Source organism: Morone saxatilis, unplaced genomic scaffold, assembly GCF_004916995.1.
Source record: "Morone saxatilis isolate NCDOM2014 unplaced genomic scaffold, NCSU_SB_2.0 Contig23, whole genome shotgun sequence".
NCBI classification, from domain to species: Eukaryota; Metazoa; Chordata; class Actinopteri; family Moronidae; genus Morone; species Morone saxatilis.
The window spans coordinates 11512293-11529295 of record NW_023339796.1 but is presented as its reverse complement, the minus strand read 5'-3'; the positions used below and the strand labels follow the sequence as shown (position 1 = coordinate 11529295).

At 42.6% G+C, this 17003-nt stretch overlaps 1 protein-coding gene across 5 annotated transcripts in view; it reads right to left on the bottom strand.

Annotated features, from left to right (window-relative positions):
• The window catches only part of LOC118334649 (zinc finger protein 521), an 88315-nt gene extending 71664 nt beyond the window's left edge, over positions 1 to 16651 (bottom strand). The window contains exons 1-3 of one of the 5 annotated variants that reach the window (XM_035670658.1): positions 16488 to 16651; positions 8769 to 8825; positions 1807 to 2007 (exon numbers count right to left, since the gene is read on the bottom strand). Coding sequence is in view for 3 of the 5 variants with exons in the window: in XM_035670657.1 (XP_035526550.1) it covers positions 1807 to 2007; positions 8769 to 8825; positions 15777 to 15816 (298 nt within the window). In the remaining 2 variants the exon portion in view is untranslated. The other 4 variants (XM_035670659.1, XM_035670657.1, XM_035670655.1 and 1 more) reach the window with 4 other exon arrangements.
• Positions 16652 to 17003: the final 352 nt, after the last annotated feature.

The window sequence follows — 17003 nt, the reverse complement described above, 5'->3', positions numbered from 1 at the left end:
CACACACACACACACATTCAAAGTACTTAGTATGCCATCTAGAAGTTTCTTTTCTCCCACTGTGTTTGAATACTAATAGAGTGTTTCTGCACAATCACAATACCCTAATGGCAATTAGATTCTTTTGTTTGGTTTCCATGGGGGCTCTTATCCAAACTGTGTTTTTTTTCATCATTAAGCAATTAAGAGTTATTTGTCCGTAAGATTGACATTTATAAAAGCCAGCCTTAATTATCAGAATATGGCTGAGTCAGTCATGACCACATTACAATGGTGCTGAACATAAAAGGCCTGCCCCTGAATCAAATACACAACTCTTATAACATTACTGACTATTTCCAGAATATTACACCACCAAATATGTATAATTAAAAGATCATTTTAATTCAAGCAGCCCCCCTACGTCTTAAATAATGCCCTTTGTGTTTTTATTTCCTGGGTTCACCAAACAGAATCTGTGTTGGCTTGATGGAATTGGGTGTTACATTGAAGAAAGGGTGACAGGAAATTCTGCACTTAGTTTCCCTCAAACCAATGAATGCTTTTGTTTGGATGACAGTAATGTGAAAGTGAACAGTACATTGATTTTTACACCTTTAGTCGACTGAGCGTTACTTTGAATTTTTGCACACATGAGCACACCAGAGGCACACATACATGTAAACAAGCATGGCTGCACATGCAAAGCCACTCTTACAATAAGCATGCATGCATTTCTGCTTAAATTAACACCAGTGGAGGCATGATAGAATGCACATATGCACGCTTTATACACACACATACACACATCAACAAACACAAGACTTGGTTTGGGAGACAGTTAATGGAAAATCTTTGTAAAACTCGTGGGATATGTACCCTATAATTTGTGGTTTGCTGATTGTGGGTTGCAAAATATGAAATCAAACTGTGTTTGAATGTAAACAGAATAGAGACTACACTAGCCTTCTCAAGAAAAGTGCTTTGAATTTGCTTTGAAATGATAAATGGTACAGCTTCTGTTCTACATCAGAAACACAATCATTACATTTAAGCCCGTTCATGTTCTGTTTTTGAACAAGATAAGAAGAGACAAGGTCTGTGCCCAAACATTGGGAAATGTGTGTCAGATGGTGTTTCTCAATGCGGGCCCATCAGGACGTGTAAAGGAGGACAGCAAGTCCAGGAGAAGCACATGGAAACCTTCAGTTCACATCATTAGTTCTGTCTGCCACCTTGTCAGGATATTTATAGCCCTATTCATCCATCAACAGGTCAATGACACAGTCTGCCAATGGCATCCTTCTCTTTCAGTCCCACTATGTATTACTACTGCAGCTAGCTAGCATTGGGACCAGCTAAGGGACTTTCCTGGAGCAAGGATCTGTTTCCAGTTGGTGGTCTGGTTACCGTGGGACCTCGCAGCGGCATGTTACACTCTAGTGAAATGTTAGAATTAGTATAGTGCTGTATAAAATGTTACACTGAAACAGGCAAGGACACAATGCACATACTATAAATACACATACTGTAGCCTACAGTGATCTATTATGAGGACACATGGAGGCCTATTTGTATGTCACGTCTGTAGATATTGATGTACAGCACACATAAATAATGTGCTATGTGTGTGAGGCCTGTGTGTGTCTGTGTTGTTGGATATCTACCAAGGAAACTGGTAGTCTGGTGTTGTGCTCCCCTTGGTGCAGTGTACTAACACACATAGTGTGGCATATTCTCTGGTGAAAGCATAGAGCGAGAGTGGGAGTGGGAGAAGAGCTGAGTGGCAGAGTGGAGGGGAGGCTCGGTGGGCTGAACGTTGTTTACCTGTCAGCTGGCATTGATTAATCTTGTGTTCGGTGAGATCGCTCAGCGACTCGAACACCTGCCGGCAGCTGTCGCAGCTGTGCAGCGCAGGCTCCTCGTCCTCCTCCTCTCCCTCCTCTCCTTCCTCTGGAGAGAGCAGCCTCTTCCTCAGACGCCCGGTCTCACCATCCTCCGCCGCCCTCTCGAGGGCGCACTCTGGATCTGCCGAGCCACAGGAAATGACAGCACCACATAGTCAGAGGGGTGACCCACACAGTGAGGTACTACAGCTTCCTCTGGGTGACAATAAAATGGATTTCTAGACTCTGGATTTAATAAAAACAATAATAAAAGCTGTAATAAAAATGCAGGTTCAATTTGGGCCTCTGTAACTCAACCACTCATGCCATAACAGAACTGTTGGGCAGGTGAGGGTGAGAGATATACAGGCACACACAGACAAGGTGGCACAATGCTCACACACACAAATCTAACACACACATACACACACACACACCTCTGTTATTAGAAATGGTTTTACGTTGTGTTTGCCCTGCTTCACCCAAGCAAAACTTCAGTATATGAAACTAGACTGATGGGAATATGTGTAGTTAATAAATCCTGGATTGCAGTTTTGGCTCGACCAAAGAAATATGAAATTCCACCAGTGAGTGCTGAATTGCATCAGTCAGCGTCTATCCAAGGAGACAGACCTTGCCATAATATCTAGACATCTAGGCCAAAACTGTGGATGTATGGAGCGTAGCACAGTAAGACACACAAAACTGAGATTGGTGTGTGTTAGGCTGTCGTCACGACACACTTCCCTAAATTATTCAGCCTTGCTCGCAGGCAGCCGCGGGTCGCGCACATCAATATTCTTCAATCCATCTGCAGTTTTGTCTCTTGTTGGCTTTGTGCTGCAGCAGTGCCAGGGGTGGGCGACTGACTACCCTGAATCAGGACTAGGAATCATCTTTCAAAACACCAGTCTAATCTGAAGTTCTTCATGTGATGCTAAAATATTCGGACAACAAATCAAACCTTGCATTGTTCACTCGCAGCGTACCATAAACATATTCGCTCAGAAGCATAGTAAAGCGAATCTGGCTTGCAACAACCTCTTATAAATAGGCAGCATGGCCTGGAGCCCTCTTTCTCCCCTGCTGTGACCATTACACTTCACAATAAGACTGATTAAAAAGCCATACTTACAATCAAACAATCATGTCACCCTGGTTAAGGCTTTGTGGGGGAGAAGAGCCTTTGCACTTCACTGGCAGCCATTTTAAGCCCCACTAATGCAAGTGTTCCTCAGCTTGTCCTGAAACTCCGGAGGGGAACGTTAGGAGGAAGCCTGTTTTTTCGCCTAGCACACAGTTAACAGTGCCTGAGGACAAAGGAGTGTGTGGCACCGGTGTGTGCAGGTGTTAGTGTATATATCAGGTTTACATACAAATGGCGGCCATTTTAAGTCCTCCTTCTGTAGGGTGCTCTGTGAAATTCCTTGAGGAAAGGCGTTCCAGAACTCATCAAGGCCACCCAGGATTTTTCCTTTCCCCCACTTGCGCCAAGTATTGATGTAACATCACACCCTCCATTGTCCTTCCCTCTTGGCGACTGAGGCTCTCGGAACATGCCCTCTAAAAATATCAGCACTGTGGTCCCTGGTGGGACCATGCAGAACAGAACAGAAGGTGTTTCAAGAAAATGAAAATCCCAACCCAATCCTCACAGATGCAGGCCTTTCTTGCTCTGGGGGAAACACTTCTGACTGAGGCCAAAAGCCACACAATATACAGTAGACTTATGATTCATCCACACACACAGACACAGAATTCACAATATGCACTGAAATGTGTCTTTTTTTACAGGGTGCCTGTGGAGGAGGTTAAGACTTTGATTTTCTTTTTCCAACGGCCTTTATGAATCATTAATTTCTCTAATATTACAGCTCAGTCCTGTCAGAGAAAACAACTGATGGCTACATTTAAGCATTTTATAATATAATAAAAATACATTTCTCAGAGCAGAATGCAGATGCATTTGATTCTGCTCTTCATATTACGTTCTCACATTGTTTCAAGTGTAACAGATAATAACAACCAAAGGAAAAAAGAAAACTGGCAAATTTGTGAGATTAAAACCCAAAGAGCTTTATGCATGTGCGAGTTTGACTTTCACTCCCTCGTCTTCCCTTGTTTTGAGTGCAACTTTCAGCCGCAACTTCTAGTGATTTCAAGCTGGGTCAGTGCTCTCGGTCGAGCTGAGTGACCTCCGGTGCACCACTGTGACGCGGAGCTGGAAGTGTAAACTGCTACATGTTTGGGGGGTGGTTGAGGGAGTGGGAGCAGGGGGGAGGGGGGGTGACACGGCAAGGTCACGTCCAACCCTGGGATTAAAGAGCCACGTCAATACTGAGGTTCCTGTGCCTCTGGGCCTCATACAGTAATCCATCAGATCAGGACATCCTCTCCTACCAGTCTCTACAGGCTGGACAGCAGATCAATACCAGCATGCTTGGAATGGCTGACAATCACATGTGGAATATGGGGGGAAGATGTGTGGCATATTGTGAATTTTTCATCATGCCTTAATTTTTTTTAATCAGCTCGACAATGTTGGTATGGAAGGTACAGACAAGAGGGAAGCTACATTGACTGCTGATCCATACTCTGATTAGGTCCTCTCAAAGTAAGATGATCACAGCTCAGACTGAGAAATTATTCATACGGGGGATATAATGAAGATCTGACTGAAAGATTTTTAAGGATGAATTTTCAATTTTTATGAGACTAAAAGCACATAAGTACTGTACTAATAAAATGTGGAAATTTGAATGGTGATTGACACCTTTAGAGTCATGTAATATCTGTCTGAGTCTGAGTCCATCCATCATACACACTCTTGTCGCTTATGGTGCCTAGTGACATTTATCATGCCACAACTTTCATCTTGTGAGTTGAAGAGTCCCCTGGACCCCCCACCCTTATATTATTGAATATTTCTGCTCTTAAATATTTATAACCTTTTAATTGATATTCTTTTCTCTGCTCCATTAGCCCCACCAGGGACCCGTGGTCCCTAGCAGGGAGGCCCACACTCGTTCCCCCACTGTCTGGGCCACACACTGAGACAGGTGGAGACACTGACCATGGGGAGAGGAGGAAGGGCATGAATGTACAAGAATACTCAAAGGAAGAAAAAAAACAAACTAGTAAAGTGAAGAGTCTGGCCAAGCTGCAAAGCCTGAACTCAATATAATTTTGATCTAAAAGGTTAACTCTCACCATGAACCCTGCCTTTAACCTCACTGGAGATTTAATGTCTAACCCTAAGCTTAAAGATTAAATAAAATACGGAGCGCCTAGAACAAGGAAAAGTTGTCGTTGGGTACAAAGACATTTTTGAGATGCAACATGTGATGGCTGTCAGTGTTTTCATTCAAATATAGCCCCAAAACACTGAGCACGAAAAGTGTAAAATCACTGAGGGCTATGTTCTTACTTGCCTGTAGATACAGTATGTCTATCTCCATCCATCAGGGTTTAGCCTGAGTCTTTCTTTGTGCAATGAAAGACCATAGTGTCGAAAACATCATTACCAGCTCACCCATATCCTCATTTCCCCACAATTTCCCAGAGATCCTGATCCTATGATGCCCCCTCCCCAGCAACCCACCCTACAACCACCCACCCCCAAGTTCGAATTAAGAATTTATTTTAACCAGCGAGCAGCTTCTGTCGACACATGTCGGCGGGCCTGATCAAAGGTGAGTACGCTCCTTTATCAGAGTGAGGGAGGCTGTCAGAAATAGGAGGACATTAAGATTGAATAACCTTCACACGGTTGCCGGCACCTCATTATTTAAAAATCTAAAACTTTTGCAGAGCACCCGCCATATATAGGTCACACTACATTCTAATGCCACATGTGCCTCCGAGTGTATCCTCCTCTGTGTGGATGGGATTTGGGGCTCTCCACTTAGACCGTCACATCCACTGATCCCCCATCATTAAAGAATGTCATGATCCGACGATGAGGCTGTGAGCTTGACACTTGCCAGATTGTTAACGATTGTCAAGAATTTGCAATGGGGGGTGTCTGTGTTCATATGGTCGGTGCACGCAATTTGATTTATCTGCTTCAAGTCCCCCAGATTCATATTAAGGACTAATTGCTGTTTAATATTTTGATGCATGATGCATTGAAATTTGAAAGTAGATTAGCAGAGGTGTTTGTCAAAAACCATTTCTCTTAAAACGCTAAACACATTACAAGCTCAAAGTGATGCGCTGACAGGAAATGTTTCCCACCTTGTTATATGTTACAAAAAACCACGCAGTATATTTATGAAAATGTTATGATGCATGCTGAGATAAATATAAGACTAGCACAGACTGAGAAAAAGGTGCAAAACAATTATAGGAGGAGCATACGAACAGCGAAGACAACACAGAAAGCACTACATGAAGGTAGCAGCACATATAATCACAGGTATACAGACGGCATCACCCACCATTAAAATCTCTGCATGAAAAAGATATATGAGCTTACAAAGAAGAATGGAAATCAAAGCAGTTGAATGAGGAACAACATTTGAACATACCAAATGCTCTCTTTCTCTCTCTCACCCTGTCTAACTCGCTCTCTCACAGGGAGTGATAATATTGAACGGAGCGCCTTGCTATGCCATTAGTGCAGTAAAACATCAAAGGAAATGAATAATAGAGAATATGATTTTCTGAAGTGGTGGAGTGAAAGAGTCCTTTCCTCTTCCTGCTGTAGTGAGCCCTGCAGTACATTGATCTGTGGGCAGCCTCAACCTCAGCCAGAGCCAGAGTCTCAGACACCACACCACTACGCTACACTACTCTACACTACGGCACCTTGCCACCCAGACACCCCTTCAGATCTCTGTAACACTTCTATTTGCCTCAGTCCACTCCACTTTGACAGAGCTGACACCCTCTTCCAAAAAAACGGCCTCAATCTGACATAGCCGAGAGCAAAAAAGAAAGAAAGAAAAAAGAAAGGGATGTATATATAAGAGAGAAGAAAAAGCATGGAGCATGTGGTTACAATTACACACAGGCAGCGCAGTGGTAAAGCCAAGCTGCAGATCTTAAGCCTGCTCGACACTCTCTGTGTAAAAAGCGCACTGCCTCATTAAATCTCAGATATCATACTGTTCCTGCCCCTCTATACTATGCATAATACTGTCTGTCTTTTAGAGGGCCTCTTTTGTTAGCATTTCTCCTTTGCCTTTTCCACATATCAAACATGAATGAGAAACGGATGCAGGGTCTGTAGAATGCTTGCAGAGTCACAGAAGAGCACAACTGGGGGTCTACTTATGAGGCAGATCTTGACACCATGTCTGATTAAGCCCTTAGCTTGTCAGGAGTCTAATGGCTATTGTGGCCGTGTCCGTCAAAGTGGCAAATACATGAAAAGCAGGTAAGCTTTTCCACTGCTTTTCAATTCGACGTTAAAAAGAGATTGTTTGGGCAGTGGTTTAACCATAAGGAATTACTGCTGTTACGATGAAGATCTTGTGCCACACAAGCGGTGGTGAAATGTTTTGAAAGTTGTAGGGGACAAATTGGCAAATGGCAAGAGAAATCTGCCAGCATCCGGAAAGTTTACCGGCACAAACAACGCTTTTCCCATTGACCATTCGTCAAGCTGCATCCTGAGAGGGGGTTAAAAAATAAATCAGTCAGACGAAGTCAAATGAGGAAAGTGAGAAATTAATTTGTGCGCCCTCCTGATTTCTCCACAGGCAGACATCGATCATGTGGCGGCTGTCTCCCCTCACTCTAGAGATGGAGGTGGTGGAGGGACGGGGAGAGGGGAGATTCGTGTGTCTGAGGGGGTCGTTGTAATCAGGCACACTCATTAGCTCTACTTTGGCTCTGGATGACAGGAGGTCTCCGAGGCAAGTCTGCCTTTTATGCCCAGTCCTTCATCCCTTGAGCTAGGGTTAGAGGGGCTAAGGAGGCAGTTTCTTTCCACAGAACCACCCACCAATACCTATCGATACACATTAACACAGCAGCAGATACATATTGCTCTGCTCTTTCCAGAGATTAACAAAAATGTTACAAAAATGTTTAACGACGTATCTGATCTATTACACACTAACACAATACCAAAGGTCAGAAACTGCACTTTTTGTGCTGCAAGATGTCTGAGGCATTGGCTGGCTTCAGTTTAAGTGTGAAGTGTGTGTCAAGAATCTCAAAGCTAAAGCGTAGGTTTGCAGAGAGATCACAAACAAAAACTGAAACAATAATGTTATAGTCATAAGAAGTCGAGAAAAGCCAAGATCTATTGTAGTGGTGCATGCAGCTCCTGTATTTTACAGAGGAGCACTCAGAAAGCTATGGGTAAATGCTGGACTAATGTGGCAGCCTAGGAGTACCCAGGGTCCCCAGCCTGCTGGGCAAAACCATCCATATCGGGTTTAAAATAACCACGCCTGAGACTTAACCTTTACCAGAGACAAATGAAATGAAAATATACAGTGTGGTGCATCAGGAGCAGGCTTCATTCATAGGGGGCTTTCTGCTAGCCTGACCTGAATTACTGCTCTGTTCCTGGAGGGCCACTGTGAATGGCATGCGTGGAGACAGGACACATTCATCTGGGTAGCTCTATTCTACATCATACAGAGGGTTGGGAAACAAAGAGTCTAAAAAAACAGCAGGAACACACAGAAACACAAGGACAGCTATAAGCACACCTGCATGTATGCATGCACACAAACACACAAACAAAGAAAAAGAGCTCCACCGCTCTGCCTGTCTCTTACTAAAGCACATGCAACCATGCAGTTTACAATATGAAAACCTCAAAAACAGGAAATACATACTTTATGTTATTCTGAACCCAACAAAGATTTTACAGACACACACACACACACAGACACATGATCCACTTTCCACCCGAAAATGATGAAATATGAAATGGAGCATTACCGCTTGGAATGGCAGTCTGCCCAGGACTGTGCTGGTCCTCTGTCACATTGTCTTCTACTGCCAGAAAAAGAGAAGGGGGAGAAAAAGAGGGAAAGAAACAGTTAACAGTGAAAAACAAGTTAGACACATTGAGATTTCCTTCTTTTTTATTATTTACTATTGAGATTTTCTGTATGGAAACTCCAAGAGATTTCAACAGCTTTCGACAGCTCAACCTGTGGTTTGGGAATCCACACAAGCCTTTCATATGTATGAGGTTTGGCAACAAGGCAAACAACCACCCACGTAAATAACATATTGGACTGGGTAATGACTTGATGAATTATGAAGGTCTCCCATGAAACGTCCTCCCAACATCAACAGTGACCAAGTAAAAAACACCTTGATGACTGCATTAGTGAGAAGGTTGTATAGTGCCGTGGTTAGCAAAAATTACATGGGTAACAAGAAGAACATCTGTAGATTCCAGAGTAAATATGGACCCTACTAAAGCTGACTGTGATCCAAACTTAAATGCAAAGGAAATGTAAAATCATGAAATATATATTCACACTATGTGCCATAACAGGCAAAGCGGCTGCAAAGTGCTTTTGCTCTTTAACAGGATGGCTGACAAAATAGTGACGGCTTGATCTGCACTCAAATCTGCTCATTAGGCGCATGGCAACTAAACCACTTCTGACTTTTTGACAACAGCACTGGCCTTGAAAAACACGACTTCTGTTTAGTAAAAGGTAGGAACCTTTTACATTGGAGCCTTTTTGGAACTGGTGAGAGTTCCTTGTGGCATGTCAAGTACAAGAAATGAAATGGATTTTAACAGCGGGAAGAGAACAAAAGAGTCTCCCACCTGTTCCATGTAAAATGAGGGTCTCACTGAGGACTTCTTACGCCTCTGCGTTCCACCCCTGCAGTTGAAATGCATTCTCCATTATGTCTTTTCTTTCTAGCCTTTCATTTTCCTGGGCAAAGAGGAAGGGGGAGTCTGACAGGACCTCCCAGTAGGGGAGTGTGGCAGTGACTGCCAAAGCAGAAACTGGCGCACTTTTAAAATCGCACAAAATATCCTGTACTTTGCATAATTAAGGCAGGATCCTATGGTGGCAGAAGCCTTTCCCTCTGGGGAGCACGAGTCAGTGTCAAGCAGGGTGTCAAACCTCAGTGAAAAATGAAGAGGAAAGTGTTGAGCTGTTTCTTATGAAGATGGCAAACGACGGAGCAACTGTGTTTCGCTGTCGGGCCTTGTCCAGCCAAAACTGAACTCCTCAAGGAATTTCTATGAGATGATTTTATTCTAAATAACCTTTGCAAAGAAATGCCACTGTTCACTCAAATATATATGAGAATGTCTCATATATCCTAAAAATTTCCCGTATTAACACATTTAATTGATGCACACAGAAAATATGCTAAACAAATGGTCATGGGTCTGGCAATTAATTAGGAAAAATCAATTAAAAGTGATGGAACAGACATAGTTGGACACCATGGAGGTATATCCCTCAGAGCCACCAAATAGGACCGACGAGCCAACATAGAAACCTTGTCCTGTTGAAGGAGGCCTTAGTGACTGACGCCCTGAGAGTTTAATGAGTTTCTCCAGCACTGTTGAGCGCCTTGCATCCAGGATCATTTAAATGGGCTAGGGATAGGGGGCCCTAATAAATCCCCCATGGTTCTATCAGAGATTGGTGGTGGGAGCTGGAGTTTTTGTTTTGATTACCGTCCCTGTTGGTGAGATGAAGGAGTTCAGGCAGAAAATTCTATTTTACAATGCCATAAGAACCTACACATTACAGCAGTTTGCGATGATTTGTCACCACTGTGAACTTATTAAAAGTTTTGTCATTTAAAGTAAACAACTTTCATCACAGTGCAAATTCTTTTTCTCATTTGCACCTGTCTGCTAGATAATTAATAGCTAGCTAGAAGCGATCATAGAGGGTGAGCCGTTCAATAAGGGCAAACTCCTGTGATGTTTCATACTAGCTGGACATTTGATCAACAATCATAACGCAGAACAAATACAAATAGCTGGATGGTTTTAATTAATACACTCTAAAGCTCACAATCGCCTCATAATGACTGTAACTTTAACTGAATAAAACTCAGTCCACATTGTTGTTAATTCATCACTGCTATCAGTTAATTAATGTTTGACATGGTACAGTGTATCACTCAGTCAGTGACAAACTGTAATCATGCTGCTACGTTTTGTTGATACAATACCAAACACACATGGGACCATTTCAGCATTGCTCCTTTGATTTTCAAAACGCGGAGCAGGAAAAACATAATCCCACAACAAGTGGCACCGCATTAAAGGCCACTAATTAACACACTGGCCACACACAAAAATGAACGTAGAGTAACTGTCATTATATTCAGAGTGACAATCCCCAAGACGGGACATTTCCTTTTTAGGGATGAATTAATTTTCTAGAGATAGGGGAGCAAAACAAGAAGCAAAAGCAAAACGCAAAATCAAAAAATAAAACAAAACTGAAAACAAAACAGATTGATCACCACATGCACAGCCCATGATACATCACACCCGCGTAAAACTAATGACTTAATAGACATGAATAAGCAAAACATGACAAACTCTCAGCAGCTTGGACCTTTCCTAATCCATCAAATGAATTCCTGTTGTGTAAGAGAGCGTGCACGTGCACACAAACACGTGTGTATAAATACTGTACATTTTTGTGCTTTTACTGCCACGTATTTGTGTGTATACGCTTGTGTGTGTGGGCATCTCGCAGCATTTCTCAGACATAAAAAAGCCCTGAGTGTGTTCCTGGATATGCGTGACTCATCTGCTTGGTTACAGCCAGCTTGGACGATACAGTGCCGAACACAATGGCTGTGTAATCCGCCCTGACTGACCGGGAAGGAGACGCTCGCCACAGGGACTACAACTCAATTTAGCTCGGGTCAAGAGGTCAACCCTCCTCAATTAGGGCTGGGAAGGGAGGGAGGAGGACACACACTGCACATGAATAACTTTCTTAATGAGCATTATTTGAACTGGTGATTAGTGTCATAAATAATTTGCAATAGAGGAGCATGTTAATCACGTTGCATAATATTTGTAATCCTTCATATATTGCCATGCGCAAATCATAAGAGCACTTCTTAAAAAAAATTTACTCCACCAGTAGCAATAAGAAAATGTCATGAATCAATAATCTCATTATGCAATTATTGCAAATTTAGCTTCCAAAAAAATATTAATGCTATTCATACAGGAAAATTAAATAGATGCAAATAAGCCGAGCAATGTATCATTTCATTTGCAGCAGTGGTGAAAATCAATCATAGTCTCTGAATCAGAACTCTCCTCCATGTGGCAGACAATCCATGACAACAAGAGAGACACATGCCATGGAGTAAGAAGAGATATCGGCCAGCTCCCGCGACACCCAGTCCAACACACTGAGCCGCATGTCAAGAGCACTGACAGCCGTGCTAATGGGATTTTTCCACGGCTCCATCATAATTTCCTTAATGATAATACTAACCATATTTTTGTGTCACATTAGAAAAGTGTTAATGGGTGTTATGCCACAGATCATTAATTGTGAGCAGACTGGAATACTGCAGCTTCCTATAAACTAAGAATGACGCAACTGTTAATAGACATTTTAACAGGGGAGAAAAAATCAAGCGGAATAAATGTTTCTGCATTTTTAATTGTTCAAATTATGAGGAAGCCTTTCTTACGTTTAACGTTAAACATACTGAATGCAGTGTGTATCTAAAATAAAGACTCAACGGTGTTTGTGAGTAGTTCCTCTGACAAAAAAAACTTAAAAGTAACATCACTTTTTTTTTTTTTACTTACACAGGCCTATGCTTATAAGGAGTGGAAGAGGGAGTGGTTATGCATCTCTGAGCATAACGGTCAAGTTACTTTTCTCCAAAAAAGGACAGCTTCAAATAACATTAGAAAAAACAACATATCTATTTTATATTTTCTTAGTTTATAAAAATGTATTTCAGGTCTAATTTCTTTATGTCTAAGCAGAGGAATTTTAACTTAAAACAGACTATCGTGTTAACTCTATTTTTTATGGGCCCTCAAACAGATTTCACAGATCAACCTGTTCTGTGGGCTTTACATTTAAAGTGTAAAATAATATTTCCTTTCATGTACACAGCCAAGCAAAACTCCAGAGTTCACTCATGTGGCGACAAATTTCATCTCCTCAGAAACATCAAATATTTAAGGTGTACATGACACAGCGCTGATTTCATGACAACCGCCATACTTAAAGTAAATGGCGCAGAAAATATATTTATATATGCGGATGACAGACCTGGAAACTTCCTACTCAGCCAATGAACACATCAGGACTGAGGCTTGAGAGTGCTCCAAATGAAAATATCAACCCAGCCTCACATTATTCAGGAAGTGCTGTAGGACAGGCAACGTGGCAGTCATCACACGCTACATGCAGGATTTGGGAGTGAGATCCTCCTTCCTCGCTGCTCACCACCGACTGAGGCAATGTGCTGACCCAAAGCCTCTGCACATCAAAACAAAATTACAATGTGCCTACAGTCGAGAAATGTAGAAGGCTCAGGATTGAGTAAATGTCAGTGGCTAGGGTGAAGTGTTTGCATATAAGCGAATGATGTATGGTCTCGTCCTGTGCCATTTATTCCCCCAAGCAATAACGTAGCCGGATCTGTCTCTCAGACTTAATTGAAACGGGACTTGTAATGTTGCCCTTTTCCTCGATGGGACCAAAAACATAACCTCTGACTCCCACAAGCAGCCAATACTGAGGAAGGGGGTGTGTGTGTTGGGGTACACAGGGGAAAAAAGAGTGCCAACTGTCACAGCATTATTTTCTCATCTCCTCTACATACACTCCATGTCCACACTATCCATACCAGTCCCTAAAACACCGCACATGATGCCCGTTCTACCTTCCCTCCATGTACCATCGGCACCTCTGTTTATTTTCCCTCCCGCAGAACAAAGTGTTCTTTCTGCACAAAAAAAGGAACCGTCCACATTGACCACTGCCTCAAGTCAGCAGAAGACAACCTATAAAAGTGAAACCTGAACTCTGCAACCGCAGTCTGTCCACGAAAACATACAGCATATGCAGAGACAGACTCACACACATGCATGCGCACAAACATGCATGCTTAAAAAAAACACAAATTTAAAGATGCCACTTTTGTTTTAACAACATATTTTAAAAAAGGAGTCTGAAAATAAAAATGACCATTCCTGTCTCATACAAACAATAGTGAAGACTACAGTGTCAAGCAACTATTTTAAAAAATGACAAGGAAAGTTATTGTGGACATCTGTATAAGTGTATCTCTGTCCCCGAGGAAAGAGATAGACAAAGAACAATAAATAACATCTGCCTGGCCTTCCTTGGGTCTGATCCAAAACAGGGAAATATCTATGACGTATCTGCATTTCTGCTCCGCTTCAGCAGTCGGAATGAAGACATAAAAGTCGGAGTGTTTTGTGCACCACATTTTTCCAATTTAAATTTTAGTGACAATAACAAAACAAACAATGTCATCACTCTGACTTCATTTGCATACTGATTTGCTCACTCTCTATCCCCCTCTCTCACTCGCACACACATCGATGTACACAAATCTTGACAGATGTTCTGAATGCACACACACACACACACACTTGTAGCATGTAGGCATGCTGGCGGGAGACGATTATATATAAGTGATGTGTCTTTTGAGAATAGCAAATGTCACATCAACTAACAAAAAAAAAAACAGTCAATGCCAATCTGGTCTGAGCAAATAGGAAATCTATGTATGGAGCTGTTTACTGTGAATAGAGCAGTGCAGGTCCTGGAGACAGAATGTGACAATTTTAAGATGTGCATGCACTCACATTTCCACCCTCTCCTGGGTATTGATTTAAAATGGTGGCTGCATGAATGTACTACCGCAGACCATGTAATCTTCCTTTGAGATGAAGACTTCCGAGAACGAAAGGGGAGAGAGAAAGGGGTCCACAGACCACAAGCTGGGAATGTGAAATTGTGGACAATTATTTGCTGAGCAAAATACAATGCCTGCCAGATGAACTGGAGCTCAACCTCCAAAACCCAGCAGCTCCCCCACCAAAATGCTACAGAGAAAAGTAGTGTGTGAATATGTGTCTGTGTGTACATGTGTGTGTGTTCAAGCATGTTGCTCTGTCTCTATTCCCCCCCACCCTCTCGCACACACATGTAGGCTCAGACACAAATGCACTTCATCATATTACCACCACTCTTACTATTGTTTGTTTTGTTTTTTTTGTTTTTTAAAGAAGAAAAAGTAACAATAAGCTGAGATTTTGTATGAAATAATAAAAACAGAAAACCACATCATGAAGTTAAGTTGTTTTCAAGCTTTGGGGGGGGGGGGGGGGGCGCGCCTTGACGATGTTTGACAACTTTTTACCATGAACGTGTCCAATTAGACGAGCAATAAGCTCACTCGCAATTATACTTTTTAAACTGTGTACACAACACACTCATCGCACAACACATCACACATAACACAGCCGCCACCAACTATAAGACATGTCGGTTGCCTCTTAGTTTCGCAGACGGGGGGGGGGGGTCACGTGACTCTGCACCCCATTCCATCAGACGGCTTTAGTCCCGACCAGGAGCGTCTTTTATACATCCAGATGTTTGCCAGCGTCGCGCTGCACTGTTGCTCTCTTAAATTACCCATGCCCTGCCCTTGCACTTTAACTATCATTACAAATACAGTCCGAGCTGAAGCCGACCAGCTTTTCCCCGATGCCAAGTACGTATATGCAGTCGATTTCATGCGCAACATAACAGGAAGAACACTTCGAAATGCGTTTTTTTAGGGAAAAAAAGAAGGAAAAAAAGGGGGAAGACAGTTACATTTCAGTAAGCGATAAGTTCAGATCATGCTCGTCTAGACTTGTCATCACACTTAGAATAAAAAATGTTCTGAGAGCCATCCAAAAATAGGCTTATCACTTACCTTTCAGTGATCTTGGTTTAGCTTGCTTGCGGCGCGACATCCTACAGAAAAACGCTGAAGTTGCTCAGTTTCTGTCTGATAATTTGTGTAAGACGGGATAGTCTAAAGGTGCAGTCTCTCTAAAATTCACTGGCCAAAATCGCGGCTGCCTTTTTACCATTACAGAATAGATGCAACTTAGCCCCTTTTGCCGCGCGGTCTAAAACACGAGTTTGCTGTTATTTTGTGATGAGTAGGTGGATGCTATAAAATCCAATTAGCCCGATCGGTATAGGCGACTCTGTTTAGTTGAGCTGGGTGTCGGGGAAAAGTGTGAGAATATAGTAATCCCGTCATGCGCTTCCATTCTCCGGGAAAACACACACGCGTGCAGGCATGATGTTCGTTTAGGGATAAAAGCGGAATATTTGCTTTTCGCCTCTCATCTCAAATGCATCCGCGTGAGAAAGACATCAGCAAAACGCCTCCTGTGAGAGTGCAAAAAAAAAATGCAACAAAACCAAAAAAAAAAAAGGGAGGAAAAATGATAATAACACTTTTCACTTCATATCCACCTAACAGCATCAAAACTATTATAGACTCTTCCTTTTCTCACTCCAGCCAGCTAATCATGAATTAGGTTCGGAATCTGATCTAAGTCTACGTCTAAATTGCCCTTAAAAGAGGATGAAGAAGCAGAGAGAAGATGGAAGCTCCCTCCTCATCACAAACCTGCAAGGTCTTGGACTGCGCTGTCGCTCCGGTAGTCCACATAATAATGGAAAATGGAAGCAAGGCCCCCAAAGCCATCAGGATGGCTCCAGAGGGGGCCCCTACCCCGCAGGGACTCGCTCTGTACGTAATCACTGAGGAAATCATTGTCAGCCTGCCTGCACTCACACACAGACAGAGAGGCATGATTAAAATCCTAGGGATCATGGCAAGATGCGGAATGCTGGATCTGCTGGTCCCCGGATCCGGAGTCGAACTCTAAACCCAAAGTCGGCTTGCTCACCCTGGCGTCTCCTCTGCCTCAGCTCGCCGTCGGCCACTCTCCGTCTACGGCAGACGGACTGGTCCCCCTTCTGGTAGAAATGGTTAAGCAGAAAGACATTTTCTGTGTGGCTGTTGACATATATGACATGTAATGGCACGCATAGAAATTTGAGATGATCGGTTTATTTGCAGATAGAGGTTTTCTTTTTCTTGTTATCTTTCTTGCCTTATTATTGTTGAATTAGATTATTT